Below are 20,026 nucleotides of genomic sequence, written 5' to 3'. Positions count from 1 at the left end.
GACTGTTGCCAGGGTAAGAAATAATGAGGTGTCAGAATTATATTCTTCATCCAAAGGTGAAGTAACATTGCGCTCAGGCGACAATTCCATATTTCAATGCAAAATCGCTCGCTGCTAAACTTGGTCTACACAGGCTGTGCACTGAAACCGTGCAAAGCTCGCGCAGCCTGCTGGCGCTTCCGCAGGTGACGTCACGAATCTGGCTCCAGACTCCCTTGGGATTTTTCCAGACGCGTTTTATTTTTATTTTTTTCTGCTGTAGACAGATGGCCTTGTGCAAAATTACCCTTCTGGATGAGTGTGTAAAGGGACATACTTTCTTTCATATAAAAAAAAAAAAGAAATTGGTCCAGGATATGCACTTTAAAGCTAGATGGCCTTTCAATTTCATAAAATCGGTGAAATTTAGTTCTGTCTGAAATTTGGTCATTGTGATATATGTTTATTTCTGTAATATCTCACAAAATATCAGGCCATTCTGTGGCTGGGAAGTTATTTCATTTAATTTGAGGCGATTAAAGCAAATAATGTGCATGAAATCGCTCGCTTCGCGCAGTCAAGCAGACAGAGGAAGTCCGTGTGTGTGCGCATGCGCAGGTTTACCTTTGAGCGTGCACTGACGGTTCCATCATTCTGTCGCTAAACGAGCAGCTGATCACACCGAGGTGCTCGCTGACCGCCGATATTTATTAGTTGGGTCCTGCGTTTCCTTTCCATCGTATATAACATGACGTCTTTTCTTCTCACTTTCCGTTACTGTAGTCGGTCTTTCACGGTTCATTCGCACACTCACGCCCTTCATTTTTCTCTCGGTTTCAGATTTGTATCCCACAATGCCTTGCGCAAACAGGGAAAGCCCACCATGTCATGCATGATGTAGTATCTTGAATTGGGTCATGGTGAAGCAGGAAAAAATAGCGGAGAATTTCGGGCCACGTGGAGAGAAATTCATTAATTGTTCTGATAAAAAAAATAAAATTGGAAGTCTGTGAATCAAATTCAGTAGCTTTCGGTCCACTAAACAAAAATAACTTTTTACGGCCCATGTTTGAAAAATCTGAAAGGCCGTCTAGCTTTAACGGTCTCTGATGCAGCGCCCCATTCATTGGCCAAAACAAGCGGTTTACTTTGACATGAATGATTTCCTGTAGAACTGCGCTGTATAAACTAGGGATGGCGAAAACTAAAAAAAATCTTGACCGACCACCGAGCCTCATTAGCCGGTTAAAGTCGGTTAACCTATGAGTTTAATTACAGGGATGCAAACGGCGCGACTTTTGGCAGATGCCGCCTTTTTCACGGCTGAATCGTGCAGATCCGATTTTTTTTTTTTTTTTTTTTTTTTTTTAGGGGGGTGTTGGAGTGTCTGAATAATTTCATCAGAGTAAATTCTGTATTAAAATTACTAAATAAGCAAATGCCGTTACAGTCCATGAAACATAGGAAGTATATAAGTATGAGAAGAAAACAGTAAATCAGAAAGCTGCGCACATTTTCGCGGAAGCTGCGCAAATGTGCGCAGCTTTCTGATTTACTGTTTTCTTCTCATACTTCCTATGTTTCATGGACTGTAACAGCATTTGCTCATTTAGTAATTTTAATACAGGATTTACTCTGAAATTATTCAGACACTCCAACGCCCCCCCCCAAAAAAAAAAAATCGGATCTGCATGATTCAGCCGTGAAAAAGTCGGCATCTGCGCCTTTAGTTTGTGTGGAGAGATATGATCTGCAATAACATGCATTGTTGGCTACAGACCGAAACATACTTTCAGAATGCACTGGCCAAGGCAGGACTAAACTCCATGTGCCTTCTAATAATAATTAAAAAAAACCACAGAATAGTAATTTGTAAGCTAAAAAGCCTGTGTCTACACTTTTCTTTCGCCGAGTGGCAGCTGTCTTCAACTGGGGCGGGAGGGCGGGACATGACTGAATGGGTGTTTCTGATTTGTCAGCTGTCATCCTTACACCGCATGGCATGCCCCAAGCGTTTACAACACAGAATTCCAGGTTCTCCGCTCCAAAATCGGCAGCTTCAAAATGATTTTTTTAACCGACAACCAAAAAAAATTTAACCGGTTAGCGTTGATTCGGTCAAACGGTCATCGGTTAACATCCCTAGTATAAACGCACTTGAAAGATGGTTCTAGAGACTTAGTTTTGCTGTGATGGCTGAGGACTGCAATTGACATGATAACTTTAGGACTGCAGGTGTCGTGAACAGTTTTGTACTCAAGTTTCTATCAATGAACGGTTGATAACGTGAACATTAACAGACTTCATGCTAAAACTAATGTTTCCTGGTTTCACAGTTCTACTTTGTGACTCTACAGGACAGTTATAGAAGCGAGTTATTTATAATCACGCTATCTGTTATCACCCAAACGAGGATGGGTTCCCTTTTGAGTCTGGGTACTTTGAAGGTTTCTTTCTCATGTCGTCTGAGGGAGTTTTTCCTTGCCACCGTCGCCACAGGCTTGCTCATTAGGGATAAATAAATTTATTAGGGATAAATTAGCTCATGTTTAAAGTCTTTATTTTTCTGTAAAGCTGCTTTGCGACAATGTCTGTTGTTAAAAGCGCTATACAAATAAACTGACTTGACTATAGCCGTTTTGCGGTTACAGTGTTCTAACTCAATACTTTGTCAATTTTTGTCCTTAGTAAATATTTGGACCCAAAGAGATGGGGATATGGGGCCCAGGTTTAAAAAAAAAAAAAAAAAGTCCTGGAATTTTTATCCCCCGCTGGTCGAAAGGCCCGAAGGGGGATTATGTCATGGCGATTTCCGTCCCGGGAAGGTGCTCATCTTCTGAAATCAACTCCTCTTGCAATTTTTGGAGGAATTTCACAAAACTTGGCAGGATTCTTTGTTCTATGTCGGTAATACGCATATTGTAATTTCGTTAAATTGGGTCACATTTTTACCAGAGTTACAGCCCTTGATTAACAAAATCATACTTTGAGAATTTCATGAAGGTGCGTTTTCCTTCTGAAATCAACTCCTCTTGCAATTGTTGGAGGAATTTCGTGAAACTTGGCAGGATTCTTTGTTGTACAACCCCGATTCCAAAAAAGTTGGGACAAAGTACAAATTGTAAATAAAAACGGAATGCAATGATGTGGAGGTTTCAAAATTCCATATTTTATTCAGAATAGAACATAGATGACATATCAAATGTTTAAACTGAGAAAATGGATCATTTAAAGAGAAAAATTAGGTGATTTTAAATTTCATGACAACAACACATCTCAAAAAAGTTGGGACAAGGCCATGTTTCCCACTGTGAGACATCCCCTTTTCTCTTTACAACAGTCTGTAAACGTCTGGGGACTGAGGAGACAAGTTGCTCAAGTTTAGGGATAGGAATGTTAACCCATTCTTGTCTAATGTAGGATTCTAGTTGCTCAACTGTCTTAGGTCTTTTTTGTCGTATCTTCCGTTTTATGATGCGCCAAATGTTTCTATGGGTGAAAGATCTGGACTGCAGGCTGGCCAGTTCAGTACCCGGACCCTTCTTCTACGCAGTCATGATGCTGTAATTGATGCAGTATGTGGTTTGTCATTGTCATGTTGGAAAATGCAAGGTCTTCCCTGAAAGAGACGTCGTCTGGATGGGAGCATATGTTGCTCTAGAACCTGGATATACCTTTCAGCATTGATGGTGTCTTTCCAGATGTGTAAGCTGCCCATGCCACACGCACTAATGCAACCCCATACCATCAGAGATGCAGGCTTCTGAACTGAGCGCTGATAACAACTTGGGTCGTCCTTCTCCTCTTTAGTCCGAATGACACGGTGTCCCTGATTTCCATAAAGAACTTCAAATTTTGATTCGTCTGACCACAGAACAGTTTTCCACTTTGCCACAGTCCATTTTAAATGAGCCTCGGCCCAGAGAAGACGTCTGCGCTTCTGGATCATGTTTAGATACGGCTTCTTCTTTGAACTATAGAGTTTTAGCTGGCAACGGTGGATGGCACGGTGAATTGTGTTCACAGATAATGTTCTCTGGAAATATTCCTGAGCCCATTTTGTGATTTCCAATACAGAAGCATGCCTGTATGTGATGCAATGCCGTCTTAGGGCCCGAAGATCACGGGCACCCAGTATGGTTTTCCGGCCTTGACCCTTACGCACAGAGATTCTTCCAGATTCTCTGAATCTTTTGATGATATTATGCACTGTAGATGACGATATGTTCAAACTCTTTGCAATTTTACACTGTCGAACTCCTTTCTGATATTGCTCCACTATTTGTCGGTGCAGAATTAGGGGGATTGGTGATCGTCTTCCCATCTTTACTTCTGAGAGCCGCTGCCACTCCAAGATGCTCTTTTTATACCCAGTCATGTTAATGACCTATTGCCAATTGACCTAATGAGTTGCAATTTGGTCCTCCAGCTGTTCCTTTTTTGCACCTTTAACTTTTCCAGCCTCTTATTGCCCCTGTCCCAACTTTTCTGAGATGTGTTGCTGTCATGAAATTTCAAATGAGCCAATATTTGGCATGAAATTTCAAAATGTCTCACTTTCGACATTTGATATGTTGTCTATGTTCTATTGTGAATACAATATCAGTTTTTGAGATTTGTAAATTATTGCATTCCATTTTTATTTACAATTTGTACTTTGTCCCAACTTTTTTGGAATCGGGGTTGTATATCGGTAATACGCATATTGTAATTTTGTTCAATTTGGCCACGTTATGGCAGAGTTGCCAGCGGGGGAGATTGTGCTCTCGGAGCACTCTTGTTCTTTAAGATTAGTATAGCACGTTTTAGCAGAACGATTTTATAAAGCGCGAGAACCCTGTAATAGTATAATACTTGGGATTTGCGGAGTCTTCTCATTGTTAAATAAAAGACTATAGTAAACAACAATTTCCCTGTCGTCGCCTTGCGTAGCACATCATGTCTGAGCCGGAGGAGATCACCACCATGTCGGGCCAGAAGCTGCAGTTGAAGATGTCCGTGGACTACATTTCCTTCTCAGCTCACACCGACTACCAGCAGACCAGCGAGTTCATCCGAGCCCTCAAACCACCCCACGTGGTGAGCTAGCTGGCTCATTGTAAACTCCTCTTCACCCACCTTTACCTTGTGGATTATTTCATACAGCGAGCTGCGTTCCTGATTTTGTCCTGTGTTCAGATCCTGGTGCACGGAGAGCAGAACGAGATGGCCCGACTCAAGGCAGCTCTCATTTTAGAGTATGAAGAAAACAACGATGAGCGCATTAAGGTCCATAATCCCCGTAACACTGAGGCAGTCACACTCAACTTCAGAGGAGAGAAACTGGCCAAGGTGAGAACATCTGCTCTCTTCTTTAATTAGTTAGTTTAGCTAACTTTAGTCTATGCACACTCACTGGATATGAGCAATCGCGCGCTCTGATCGGCTGCTCTACTACTAGGATATCAGCTCATATACCGTGAGTAGAGAAAAACAAACAAAATGGCGGCGCGTGTTGCTGAACCAACCGAGGACGAAATAAAAACTCGTAAACAAAACCCCAAAAAATATTTTAAAAAAGCAACAAAATGTGGAATGAAAGTATTTTGATGGTAAGAGCATATTTTTATTTTATTTTTTTAATTTTTTTTCCCCCCAAGAATCATTATAGCATTTTTCACAAATTGCGACTGTCATTCCACTGGTTTGTTTCCATTCTTCATCTTCAAGCATTAAAATTTGTTGATTTTTTTTTATTTTATTTTAATTTTTTTTAAAGACTAGTTCAGAAGTTCAAAGAAGTTTGAAAATTACAGAACTGAAATATCCAAGGAAGACTGAAATAAATATCTAAAGCTATTCTATACCTCGGCACGACAGTAAGACGGCACTTTCTACAAAAAAACAACACTGAAGTCAATTCGTGCAGCCATCGATAGGTTTTTAAGAAGTCCGCCTAAGCAGAAACGATTTTATCAGATGTTTTTTGTATGAAGTTTTTTTTTTTTTAAATTTAATTTGCTAAAAATAAAAATGCTCTATTTCTCCAAATCCAGTGAATGCGGATAGAATAAAACAGTTATTCCACTCTATTGCGCCTCGTCAGCTATCAGCTTATATACACGACTCGATTTCGTGGAATAACTGTTATTTTTTTCGTGGTCCGGTTTCCATCAAATCCTGCGCTCTGATTGGCTGGCGAGCGGGTCCGTATCCTACGATACAGACCCCGGTTATGGACCTCTGGCGACTCGCTCGTTCACAACAACAACAAACATAGTAGCATTTTTTTTGTCAACATTTTTTTTAATATAAGATTTATTTATAAGATTATCAAAAATCGTATAAATTTTTGCCAGCATTTCTCAGGAGAATAGCATTAATTTTACAGCATGGATGGCGATAACGACAGTGTTCACAGCGAAAGCGAGTTTTACTATCCTGAGGAAGAAGAAATAAAAGAAAACATTTCAGGAGAAAGCTAAAAACCTGTAACTTGCTAACGCCGAGCAAAAACATGGCTGAATCCTGAATGACTCAATTTTGTATAAATAGGGGACTACATAGGCGGCAAAATATAGTTTTTTTTCCTTGCCATGGAAGTGCACTTGTATACCGAGGAGGAAGCCGTTTGCATTACAACCGTGAATGAGGATTCAAAATGGCGGCTCGGCTCGGTTTTCCCTTTCGGGGGCTCTCGTTTTCTGTTAGAATTTGGTAAAGCAAAAATAAATATATTATTTACCAGCTTAAGGTCGGTCCGTATGGTGAAATACCGTGACCTCGGCCCAGAGGGCCTCGCTCAGTACTTTCAAGACCTCGGTCACGGTATTTCACGATACGGACCTCCCAGCTGGTAAATAACATCATTTTATTTTTGTTTCTCATTTTCACTGTCTGTATTTATGCTGACATTTGCGTATGCGTGTGTGGTGTGATCCTGCAGGTGATGGGTTCTCTTGCTGATAAGAAGTGTGCGCAGGGTCAGAGGGTCTCTGGGATCTTGGTGAAACGCAACTTTAGTTATCACATCCTCACCCCGTCAGACCTCTCCAGTGAGTCGGTGCACTTTCCCAGCATAATCAGGATGCGTTGACGCAGGAGGTGTTCATCATTTCTCTTTTGCCTTTCAGATTATACAGATTTGTCTGTGAGCACAGTGAAGCAAACTCAAGCCATTCCTTTCACCGGACCCTTCTCCTTACTGCACAGCCAGCTCCGTCACCTCGCAGGTGTGTCGTCTGAACCGATGTATGAGAATAGTCTCCTGATATCAGGGCTTTGAACCGGTTCAAGGAACGAAAACGAAAACCGGGAACTTTTTCTATTTCACATGGAACAGAAACGAAACCAGAAACTTTATTATTTTTTATGTTCCGGAACAGAAACGCTTATTAAAAATAATGGTAACCGGTTAATACCGGTTTTTATTTCGTTCCTCAAAGTTTCTGTAGCCTACAAATAAAAAAGTCATTCTTCTCCTGCGCAAGTTTCTATGACCCGCTGGGGTTCACTTCCTGTGTAACGTTCGCTGACTGAATGGAGAGAGCGGGAAGGTGGACTACTAGTGAGTAATTGCATTACTGAGTGTCTGAGCAAAGAAGAGCCTGAACGATGTAACCTCCCTATTGGCTGTTTATTGGCTGTTTGTAAAAATGTATCAGTTGTTGCCCTTCCCACGGGAATCATCGCGGGCTCGAGAGCCGAGACCTGACGAGTTAGTTCGTTGGTAGCAGAACAAAATGTCTGGACACAAATTGGGTTTTCAGAAAAGGAAAGAAAATAAACAGAGGGTCGAAAATACAAAAAAGGAGGCAGAAAATGCAAAACGAGTTTTAAGGTAGGAGAAATGGTTACTTTTCTGAGGCAGCCCGCCGTGGCTGCCTGCAGGCTTATTTATTATAGCCCATTTAGTTAAAATAGTTTATATAAAATGTTTATAGTTATAGTTATGTGATGGTTGTCCTGATTTAGACTGGGTTTTTTTTGGGGGGGGGTTGCGCGATGTTGCACCCGGGTCCAGATTAGGGCAGAACCGGCCCTGGCTACATTTCAGGTGTAGTGTGTTTTATGAATGTATGTACTTGCATAGATGTGTACTTGGTCTTCCAATATGGCGCCTAACAAAATCTCGCGGCGCGGTGACGTCATGCGGTAGCCCTCTATAGGGCCTGACTAGCCTTTGGTAACACACTAAACGAATTCTCTTTCATTTTTGGCACTTTTTCTGTTTGTGCAGATGGGAAGACATACTGAGAATCCAAATCACCAACATTTGAAATAATAATTGTTTTGAATTATTTCTTGTCTTATTTAATGAAGGTTGTAATAGAATTAGCCTACATTTGGCTTAAGCTGGATGAGACAGAGACATAATTTTATAGCCATTTGTTAAACAGCTGACAGGGAACGTAATTAACCGTTCCGGGAGCGAAATTTTTTTGTTCTAACCGGTTCGGGAACGTCTATTTAATGGTGGAACCCAAAACCGGAAACGTTAAAATTCCGTTTCTGTTCGGAACGAACCAATAGGAAAAAAATTCCGGTTCAAAGCCCTGCCTGATATTCCATGTAATGGATGGTTTCCTTATTATTTTGCTGTTAGGGTTATTAAAGAAATAACTCTAGTCATTTTTCGGCTGCGTCTTTAAGCTTTTATTTACAGAATTAAATTTCAGGTAAATGTTCTCCTTTTCATATGTGGTACATGAAGTAAAGACTGGAAAAAAGTCTTTTCAGAAAGGCACTAGACCTGGATTAATGTGAGTGGTGCTGGTTTTAAGGAAACCATCCATATTTGTGTGTTTTAGGGCATGTAGAAGAAGTGGAAACGGCAGAGAAAAACACACTAAGGGTCTTCAAGAGCATCACATTGATCCATGATGGCAATATGGTCGTCCTGGAGGTGAGCGCGATCACGCACAGAGTAATACACGGGGTTCAGTGAGACTTCTGAAAGTCTTGTTTTCCCAAGTTTGTAACGTGTGTAAAACTGGACAGTGTTATTTTTTTTTTTTTTTTGTATTGTGTTTTTCTGTTTATCTTTGGTATAAAAAGAAAGCATTTCATAGTTTCAGAAGTTTACAGCTAGTTCGTTTTCCCTTTGTTCTGCACTCTTCGACATAAGTTGTATTGATGAAGCCGACCAGTGTTACTAAACCTCGAGTCCCCAGTATTTAAGTCCGAGTCATTAAAAAAAATGTCGAGTCGAGTCCGAGAACAAGACTCCAACACCATTTGACGGTGGCTGTTTTAGCGCCATTAACATTAGTTTGTTCCTGAACGTGACTTATGAACAAGTGAATGTGCGTTCTGTCTGTACGGGAGTGTGAAGTATTCTGTCGGAGATGAATAGATGAATACTTCAGGACGGTGAAACAATCCTGAGATCGAGATTAGGGCTGGGTATCACCAGATACCTCACGATACGATACTATGGCGATATTTTGCCCACGATAACGATATTATCACGGTACAGCGATTCTGCGATAATCGATATATTGCAAGAAATTTCAACCACATCACAATGTCTGTGTCACTGAAGAAAATCAGAATTTATTGACCACTGTAAAATTACATTTCACATACATAACTACACACTCTTGCCAGACATATATTTGTCTCTATTCCACTGCTGGCAAAACCAAGAGTTGCTTCACTACAACATACAGAAAATGCCCATTTCTGTGCTAGTATTATCAACTTTTCTGTAAGCATGGACACATCAGTGCTGCTTAACAAGCAGAATCAAATTGTTTTATGAAAACTTAAAACTTGCACTGCAGACTGCACATACATTTCAGTGCTAACACTAATATCAATTTGTTCTTTGTAAACTTGAGAACATATACCTGAGAACATTTAACTTGTGCTTATTTTGCAGGAACAACACACTGTCTGAAACACATTGAAAAGTGCAGTGGGCATCTTAATTGGAGCATCTTAATTTAATTGGAGCGAAACAGGTTTTGCAAAGTGCATTCTCTTTGTCCGGCTCACTGTTTTTTTTTTTTTTTTTTCTCCTTTCCTTTGGAATCCAAAGTGCCTCCAAACATCTGCCTTAAAGTTCGGCGGCGTCTCTAGGTTTATGTTAACAGCCATGCTTGCCTGTTTTTTTTTTTCCCTCACTGCAACCGCCGGGGAAAAAAGAGAAGACGAAGAGTGCCTTGCAGTGAGGTAGCGGCACAGCGACACCTCGCGGAGCGGAGGTGCGGAAGTCGTACTGGATTTACAACCCGTCTGAAACATGATTTTATTATTTGAAAAAATATCGATATTCAAATTGAGTATCGATATTGAATCGGAAGACAAAGTATCGCGATATATCGCCGTATCGATATTTTTGCACACCCCTAATCGAGATGCTGACCTCTTCTGCTCCTCGGACCTGCCTGATCCATCCTGATGCCCTACATCTGGTCGGAGTCTCATCGCATCGCTCCTCTAAAGGACGGCCCCATATGGACAGTTGAAAGTCACACCTGGAAGACGCTCTGGACTCTTACAGTAATGCTTTTATGGCTGAGGACTACAGCTGACTTGCTAACTTTAGGACTGCAGTTGTCATGAACAGTTTTGCACTCAAGTTTCCATCAATGAAGAGTTTATAACTTCAACGAAACTGACTTCATGTTAAAACTGTTAATATTATAGTCAGGCTGTCTGTTGTTACCCAAATGAGGATGGGTTCCCTTTTGAGTCTGGCTCCTCTCGAGGTTTCTCCCTCATGTCGTCTGAGGGAGTTTTTCCTTGTCACCGTCGCCACAGGCTTGCTCATTGGGGATAGATTAGGGATAAAATTAGCTCATGTTTTAAGTCATTCAAATTCTGTAAAGCTGCTTTGCGACAATGTTTATTGCTAAAAGCGCTATAGAAATAAACTTGACTTGAAACGGGCAATAGGTCGAGCGAGGCACAAACAGACTATCGTAGACTCGGCAGAATCAAAGACAGGAAATCAGGAAACCAAACAAGGCTCGGTTAGATGTCAGCAACGCGATTCAATACTTCGCAAAGTAAGTGTTTTTTCAGTTTTTATATCAGCATGCTGACTGCGCCTTAATCCTGTGCAGGTGTGAGTCGTTTACAGCGCAAGAGTCCGCTTGGCACATGCGTGCTGTCCAGAGCGTGCAGGTGTGACACTCTTGCACGAAATTAGTACAAAAATTAATGTAGATATAAATATCTTGTGCCAAATTATAATGGCTTGTTACAAAAAATAAAGAAATCCGAGTCCTCATCTCCAATTTACGAGTCCAAGTGCAGTTAATGGACGAGTCCGAGTCATCAGCGCTCAAGTCCAAATCAAGTCACGAGTCCTTAAAGTTAGGGCACGAGTCAGACTCGAGTACTGAGGCTGACTGTGATGTTAGCAGTTTCTGTGCTTGAATTTGTCTTTAGAAAAACACTACAAATCCTGAATACTGCATTAGTAATGCATTTGATAGTGGAATAAATATTTATTTCTATCTGTTCCAGTGGATTGCCAACCCCCTGAATGATATGTATGCTGATGCAGTCACAACTGTGGTTCTGGAGGTCCAGTCAAATCCTAAAGCCCAGAAACGTAAGAACATATGTTTCTTCTCTCGATGGTTGAAGGCATTTTTACAATACATTATAAAATCACAATATTTAGGTTGAGCACACACATAACCAGAGCAGTGGGCAGCTATGCTCCAGCAGCTTGGGGGTTAAGTACCTTGCTCAAGGGCATTTCAGCCCAAGGCTGCCCCATGTTAACCTAACCGCATGTCTTTGGACTGTGGGGGAAACAGGACACGGGCAGAACGTGCAAACTCCACACAGAAAGGCCCCCGTCGGCTACTGGGCTCGAACCCAGAACCTTCTTGCTGTGAGGCGACAGTGCTAACCACTACACCACCGTGCTGCCCTGTAATATCTAATCTTGACATAAAATCATCCTAACACAGTTCAGATCCTGTTTGCTGTTCATTTCATGAGTCTCGTTTGTTGTTTGGATAATTCTTTTTTCAGAGACGGACAGTATGTCATCTTAGTTCAGAAAGCTGTATCCTCCACTGCTCCTCATTCATTCATGGTGTCCCTCAGGGATCGGTACTAGGCCCTGTTCATAATCAAACTGCGCAATATAACCTGTCATTACAGCCTTAATTTTCTGTAATGCTGACGAGACGGATTTATATTTGGGTCAGTCCATGAAATGATGTTACCGTATTTTCTGGACTATAGAGCGCACCTGTATATAAGCCACATCCGCTCTATTTAAAAAAAAAAAAAAGATATACAAGCCGCACCGGGCTATAAGCCGCAGATATCTATGTTGAAAAATTAGATATTTACTGCATGTACAGAACGATTTTGTACTGTAAATGTACATGTATGTACCTGAACAGATTCTTTCCAAACAGTGCCTTTTAACACGGCAGCAACTTTGCTGATTAAAACGGAACAGAACCAAGAGAAAATAACCGGTATTTATTTACCTTCATTTCTCCTGTGTTTGAAACCACAAGTCACTTTAATCATCTTCGCTGAAACCCATGAAGTCGTCTTCTTCATTTGTCATGCGTGTTCTATCTGCTAAAGATCTGCTAATTCTTCTTTGCATTGATTTTTCGTCTATCTTATTTTTGATTCTACTTCCGGTTAGAGCGCCCCTAGTGGTGGAAGAAAAATCCACAGAATAGCCGCACCTTTGTATAAGCCGCATGGTTCAAAACCTAGGAAAAAAGTAGCGGCTTATAGTCCAGAAAATACGGTACTTTTCATTGGTCCGGGTTTACATAATCATTTCATCTTTAATTTCCATGATTTAAAGAAATATTTAGCAGATTATCCATAAATATTGTTTGAAGAAATAAAAAAAATGAAGTTTTCTTTTGAAATAAAGAAATGTGAAACATTTTCTTCCCCTGTGACTGGACACGGATGACACGTTTTTTGTGACATGGAATATTTGCTGACTTTGAGCTTGAATAAACCTTCATTACTTTCTGAGAATTTCAATAAAATTAGTTTCATGGTACTTGCAATTTAGTTTTACACTCACATAATAAAGTTAAGAAGGTTCTATAAACTATTTAGCTTCGAATTCATCCACTAAAAATAGGTTGTGAACGTAACATTGTGATGTCCTACCGTGTTACGTTAGAAACCAGGCTTATAAAAAATGATAAAACGAGTTGAAATCATGATTGATGTTTTTAATATAAAGAAGAATATACTATAAAACGATGTAGGTAGAAAGAAATTTAAACAAACGGCAATAAAAGAAATTATCGATGTTTTTTGTCACATCCTAACTTGGCGTCCACTCGCTTCCTGGTTCGTTCACAACCTGCGAGACCTATTTACTCAATCTAGGTCAGCTGAACTGACGCGAGATAACTTCTCGCGGGATCTCACACACCACAACACGTGCTCGAGAGAAGTGCAGATATAAGTGTGACCAAGTAAAGTAATGAATTCAATAATCTCATTTACTCCATATAGGATGAAACTGTTTCCTGTTAATGACTGTTATTGTTCAAATCTTAGAGATTTTATGAAGTTTGTGAAATACTGGTATTTCATATTTTCAGTGTTTATGATGTTGAATTAATATTTCTAATGAATTCTTATTCAGTGTTAATGTTTAAAGTAAGCAAATAAAAGCAAAAAATTGATTTTATCAATATTTTTCCTTTATTTTTAAAAGCTTGTTCGTGTCCTTGTTACATTAGCAACCGGGTAAATATTTATGGATTTTATCATACATTGTAGAGCAGGAGTTATCTTAACAACTATGTTATATTTTCTTATATGGTCAATGCTTCATGGAAATAAAAGTTGTTTTCAGTTGTAAATTGTTTTAAGTGACTCCCTCGATGTCACATTTTGGTAACCCCATTTCATGGACTGACCCATTTACAGCCATGTCACTAGACGTGACGATTGTTTTTTCACGATTCGATTTGAATCACGCTTCACATTTTTTTTGTCCTCTATTTTATACAGTGCCTTGCAAAAGTATTCATCCCCCCTTGGTGTTTGTCCCGTTTTGTCACATTACAAGCTGGAATTAAAATGGATTTTTGGAGGGTTGGCGCCGTTTGATTTACACAACATGCCTACCATTTTAAAGGTGCACATTGTTGTTTTATTGCAACACAAACAATAATAATAAGATGAAAAAACAGAAATCTGGAGTGTGCACAGGTATTCGCCCCCTTTCATATGAAACCCCTAAATAAGAGTTGGTCCAACCAATTCACTTCATAAGTCACATAATTAGTTGATTAAGATCCACCTGTGTGCAATCAAAGTGTCACACGATGTCTGTATAAATCAACCTGTTCTGGAAGGACCCTGACTCTGCAGCACGACTAAGCAAGCAACATGAAAACCAAGGAGCCTCCAAACAGGTCAGAGACAAAGTTGTGGAGAAGTATAGATCAGGGTTGGGTTATAAAAAAAAATCCCAAACTTTGAATATCCCAGGGAGCACCATTTAAATCCATTATAGCAAAATGGAAAGAATATGGCACCACTACAAACCTGACAAGAGAAGGCCACCCACCAAAACTCACACACCGGGCAAGGAGGGCATTAATCAGGAGATGCAACAAAGACACCAAAGATAACACTGAAGGAGCTGCAAAGATCCACAGCGGAGATGGGAGTATCTGTTCATAGGACCACTTTAAGCCGTACACTCCACAGAAGTGGAAGAGTGGCCAGAAAAAAGCCATTGCTTTTTAAAAAAAAAAATTGGAGTTTGCCCAACAGCATGTGGCAGACTCCCCAAACACATGGAAGAAGATTCTCTGGTCAAATAAGACTAAAATTGATCTTTTTGGTCATCATGGGAAATGCCATGTGTGGCACAAACCCAACACCCTGAGAACACCATTCCTACAGTGAAGCATGGTGGTGGCAGCATCATGCTGTGGGGATATTTTTCATCTGCAGGGACAGGAAAGCTGGTCAGGACTGAAGGAAAGATGGATGGCACTAAATACAGGGCAATTCTGGAGGAAAACCTGTTTGAGTCAGCCAGAGGTTTGAGACTGGGACGAAGGTTCATGTTCCAGCAGGACAATGACCCTAAACATACTGTTAAAGCTACACTGGAATGGTTTAAAGGGAAACATTTAAATGTCTTGGAATGGCCTAATCAAAGCCCAGACCTCAATCCAATTGAGAATCTGTGGCATAACTTGAAGATTGCTGTACACCAACGCAACCCATCTAACTTGAAGGAGTTGGAGCAGTTTTGCGTTGAGGAATGGGCAAAAATCCCAGTGGCTAGATGTGCTAAGCTAATAGAGACATACCCCAAGATACTTGCAGCTGGAATTGCAGCAAAAGGTGGCTCTACAAAGTATTGACTTTGGGGTGTGTGCATGTGAATACTTCTGCACACTCCAGATTTCTGTTTTTTTTCCATTGTGACACGATAATTAAACAATGTGCACCTTTAAAGTGGTATGCATGTTGTGTAAATCAAATGATGCTAACCCTCCAAAAATCCATTTTAATTTCAGCTTGTAATGCGACAAAACGGGACAAACACCAAGGGGGTGAATACTTTTTCCAAGGCACTGTAACTGATGCAAATCATTGTCAATATTCTGTTAACTGTCAGCCTAGAAATGTAGAGCAATTAAAAAAAAAGTCGTGTAGCCTTTATTCATACTCTCGTCACTCCATTGACTTTGAATGTAACTACGAATGTATCACAGTTAAGTCATTTTTGGCACGTTTTAATTTTCAAACCGCAAAACACTAAGAAACACAAAAGCAACGAAAACTTCATGACTTATCTCAGTCTTTTAAAACACGAAATTACACTCACTTGTGTTAAAGTGAATCCCACCTCTTAAGACACAACATTGATAGTCCAGAGAGTACAGAAGGCACTGAGATCGTAGGAAATGCCACCAAACTGGGCTTTTAAAAGCTGGTGGCTGCGGGAATTCCGAATCATCTGCCATGTTGTTCACAAAGTAATGTGTGATCTCGCGAGATTGCTATAGCAACCATAAACATGGCTGCACCCACGTACAGCTCTGGATGCCAAATTGAATTTTTTAGTATCAAATTTATGCTGTTTTTTGTCTCAATTTGTTCTGCATCTAGGGTTATCAGGATGAAATTCGATATCATTTGTGAATCGTGATTCAGTAAAATTTTTTTTTTTTTTTTGAGTCGCGAATTGAAATGGATCAGTAGCTCGGGGATCGATTTTAATCATCACACCACTACATGCCACCCACCCCACACTCAAATTTAGTTACTCAGGGATGAGAGTTTTCCACCGATCGGCGGATTTCCGACTTTTTCAGACCAAAATGATCGTTTTTGAGCGTGTGCGCGCGAGGGAGACTGTGTGCAGTGTTGCCAGATACTGTTAACGTTTTCCATCCCAAAATATGTTCCAAACCCGCCAAAATGCACTTAAAACCGCCCAATGTGGCAACACTGCCTGTGTGCTTGTTCATGTAGCGCATGCCAGACAAAGAGCATCCTGATTGGGTTACTCAGCAAAATAAGCCAATCGGCTTTCAGTGTGGGTGGGCTTTTATCTCTTTTCTCGAGGGCCGAAGTTTTCAGCTGAGTCAGCGCAGCCTACAGGATCGGCATGGCAGAGAGAGAGCGCGCGCCCCAAAAAACCAAAGTACAAAACCCACTTCAGCTCAGATTACACAAAAGAATCTCCCTGTCTAATAATAATCTCCCTGTCTAATAATAATCTCCCTGTCTAATAATAATCTCCCTGTCTAATCATCTCCCTGTCTACTAATAATAATCTCCCTGTCTAATCATCTCCCTGTCTACTAATAATAATCTCCCTGTCTAATCATCTCCCTGTCTAATAATAATCTCCCTGTCTAATAATCTCCCTGTCTAATAATCTCCCTGTCTAATAATAATCTCCCTGTCTAATAATCTCCCTGTCTAATAATAATCTCCCTGTCTAATAATCTCCCTGTCTACTAATAATAATCTCCCTGTCTACTAATAATAATCTCCATCTAATAATCTCCCTGCCTAATAATCTCCCTGTCTAATAATAATATCCCTGTCTAATAATCTCCCTGTCTAATAATAATATCCCTGTCTAATAATCTCCCTGTCTACTAATAATAATCTCCCTGTCTACTAATAATAATCTCCCTGTCTACTAATAATAATCTCCCTGTCTAATCATCTCCCTGTCTAATCATCTCCCTGTCTAATAATAATAATCTCCCTGTCTAATAATAATATCCCTGTCTACTACTAATAATCTCCCTGTCTAATAATCTCCCTGTCTAATAATCTCCCTGTCTACTAATAATAATCTCCCTGTCTAATAATCTCCCTGCCTAATAATCTCCCTGTCTAATAATAATATCCCTGTCTAATAATCTCCCTGTCTACTAATAATAATCTCCCTGTCTAATAATCTCCCTGTCTAATAATAATAATCTCCCTGTCTAATAATATCCCTGTCTAATAATCTCCCTGTCTACTAATAATAATCTCCCTGTCTAATAATCTCCCTGTCTACTAATAATAATCTCCCTGTCTAATAATCTCCCTGTCTACTAATAATAATCTCCCTGTCTAATAATCTCCCTGTCTAATAATAATCTCCCTGTCTAATAATAATATCCCTGTCTACTAATAATAATCTCCCTGTCTAATAATCTCCCTGTCTAATAATAATAATATCCCTGTCTAATAATCTCCCTGTCTAATAATCTCCCTGTCTACTAATAATAATCTCCCTGTCTAATAATCTCCCTGTCTACTAATAATAATCTCCCTGTCTAATAATCTCCCTGTCTAATAATCTCCCTGTCTAATAATCTCCCTGTCTAATAATATCCCTGTCTAATAATCTCCCTGTCTAATAATCTCCCTGTCTACTAATAATAATCTCCCTGTCTAATAATCTCCCTGTCTACTAATAATAATCTCCCTGTCTAATCATCTCCCTGTCTACTAATAATAATCTCCCTGTCTAATAATAATAATCTCCCTGTCTACTAATAATCTCCCTGTCTAATAATAAAGAAAATAAATAAATAGCCAAAAATCATTAGCCCCTGGAACCCCTGGGCCATGGGCCCCGCCCTGTTTTTTTTCAGACTTTTTAAATATTTTTCATTCTCATCCCTGGTTACTGTATAAGCAACTGGATGGATGCAATCTCGATTCTGATAAAACGGAAATCCTTAAAATTGATCCATAACCTCTTGTGAGCTGCTGATCTGATTGAAGTATCAGTGGAATACTGTTTAACCGCTCGCTCTTTCTCTTAAACTGTTCAGAAGCTAGCTGTAATTTCTGACCCACTTCATGTGTTAATAACTTACTGCATATTTGACCTCCGTAACACGCATATGCTCATCTTCATTTCTGTTTGAAGGATGCACAAACAGTTCGTGTGCTCATAATTTCTTGCCTTAATTACATCAGTGCCAAGCAAATTAGTCTTTCATGCAAACCCTTGTCGGATTACAATGTGTGTGAAATTCATTGACTAGAGCACTTTCACAAATTCTTCTGTCTTTTGTCATCATCTTCTCCTCCTCCTCCTCAGTCATACAGCCCACAGAGGAAAAGGTGGATATGGAGGTCTTCCAAAACAGACTACAGATCATGTTCCAGTAAGCAGATGATCTTATATATACACTAGTGCATCTCAAAAAATTAGAATATTGTGAAACAGTTCAATATTTTCCATCAGTTATTTAAGAAAGTGAAAATGTTATATATTATAGACTCATTACACAAACTAAAATGTTTCAAGCATTTTTCTATTTTAATCAGTATGGCATACAGTACAAAAACACAAAAAAATCTCAAAATATTAGAATATTTAATTTTGAGTTTGAGTAAAACAGTATGAACACAGTGTATCTCTCGGTCTAGTTCAGTACACACAACCACAATCATGGGGAAGACTGCTGACTTGACTGTTGTCCAGAAGATGATCACTGATGCCCTCCACAAGGAGGGTAAGCCACAAAAGGTCATTGCTGAAAAGGGTGGCTGGAAAAGGTGCACAAGCAACAGGGATGGCCGCAGTCTTGAGAGGATTGTCAAGAAGAGTTGATTCAAGAACTTGGGAGAGCTTCACAAGGAGTGGACTGAGGCTGGTGTCAGTGTATCAAGACCCGTCACGAACAGACATCTTCAAGAAAGGGGATACAACTTTGGCATTCCTAATATCAAGCTACTCCTGAGCCAGAGACAAATGTCAGAAGTGTCTTATCTGGGCTAAGGAGAGAAAGAAATGGACTGTTGCTCAGTGGTCCAAAGTCCTCTTTTCAGATGAAAGTACATTTTGCATTTAATTTGGAAATCACGGATCTAGAGTCTGGAGGAAGAGTGGAGAGGCACAGAATCCAAGGTGTTTGAAGCCCTGTGTGAAGTTTCCACAGTCTGTGATGATTTGGGGTGCCATGTCATCTGCTTGTGTTGGTCCACTGTGTTTTATCAAGTCCAAAGTCAACACGGCCATCTACCAGGAGATTTTAGAGCACTTCATGCTTCCATCTGCTGACGAGCTTTTTGGAGATGCTGATTTCCTTTCCCAGCAGGACTTAGCACCTACCCACAGTGCCAAAACTACTACCAAATGGTTTGCTGACCATGATATTACTGTGTTTGATTGGCCAGCCAACTTGCCTGACCTGAACCCCATAGAGAATCTATATGGGGTATTGTCAAGAGGAAGATGAGAAACACCCGACCCAAAAATACAGATACGCTGAAGGCCACTATCAAAGCAACCTGGGCTTCAATAACACCTCAGCAGTGCCACAGACTGATCACCTCCATGCCACACCGCATTGATACAGTAATTCATGGTAAAGGAGCCCCAACCAAGTATTGAGTGTATAAATGAATATACTTTTCATTAGTTGGACATTTCTGTATTGTAAATCCTTTTTTTGATTGATCTTAGGGAATATTCTAATAATTTGAGATACTGGATTTCTGATTTTCATGAGCTATAAGCCATAATCATCAAAATTAAAAAAAAGGCTTTAAATATTTCACTTTACATGTAATGAATATAGAACATATGAAAGTTTACCTTTTTGAA

General features: G+C 40.0%; 1 protein-coding gene across 2 annotated transcripts in view; it reads left to right on the top strand.

Moving 5' to 3' along the window:
* Positions 1 to 20,026, top strand: part of cpsf3 (cleavage and polyadenylation specific factor 3) — a 55,335-nt gene that overhangs the window by 32,423 nt on the left and 2,886 nt on the right. For both annotated transcript variants that reach the window (XM_060917844.1, XM_060917843.1), the window contains exons 10-16: positions 4,912 to 5,058; positions 5,158 to 5,310; positions 6,905 to 7,013; positions 7,092 to 7,190; positions 8,769 to 8,863; positions 11,437 to 11,524; positions 18,515 to 18,581. In XM_060917844.1, the coding sequence (XP_060773827.1) occupies positions 4,912 to 5,058; positions 5,158 to 5,310; positions 6,905 to 7,013; positions 7,092 to 7,190; positions 8,769 to 8,863; positions 11,437 to 11,524; positions 18,515 to 18,581 (758 nt within the window). The remainder of the gene's footprint in view (positions 1 to 4,911; positions 5,059 to 5,157; positions 5,311 to 6,904; positions 7,014 to 7,091; positions 7,191 to 8,768; positions 8,864 to 11,436; positions 11,525 to 18,514; positions 18,582 to 20,026) is intronic.

This window comes from Neoarius graeffei, chromosome 3 (genome assembly GCF_027579695.1).
Source record: "Neoarius graeffei isolate fNeoGra1 chromosome 3, fNeoGra1.pri, whole genome shotgun sequence".
NCBI classification, from domain to species: domain Eukaryota; kingdom Metazoa; phylum Chordata; class Actinopteri; order Siluriformes; family Ariidae; genus Neoarius; species Neoarius graeffei.
Note: the sequence above shows the minus strand (reverse complement) of the source record. Positions and strands in the feature narration are given on the sequence as shown.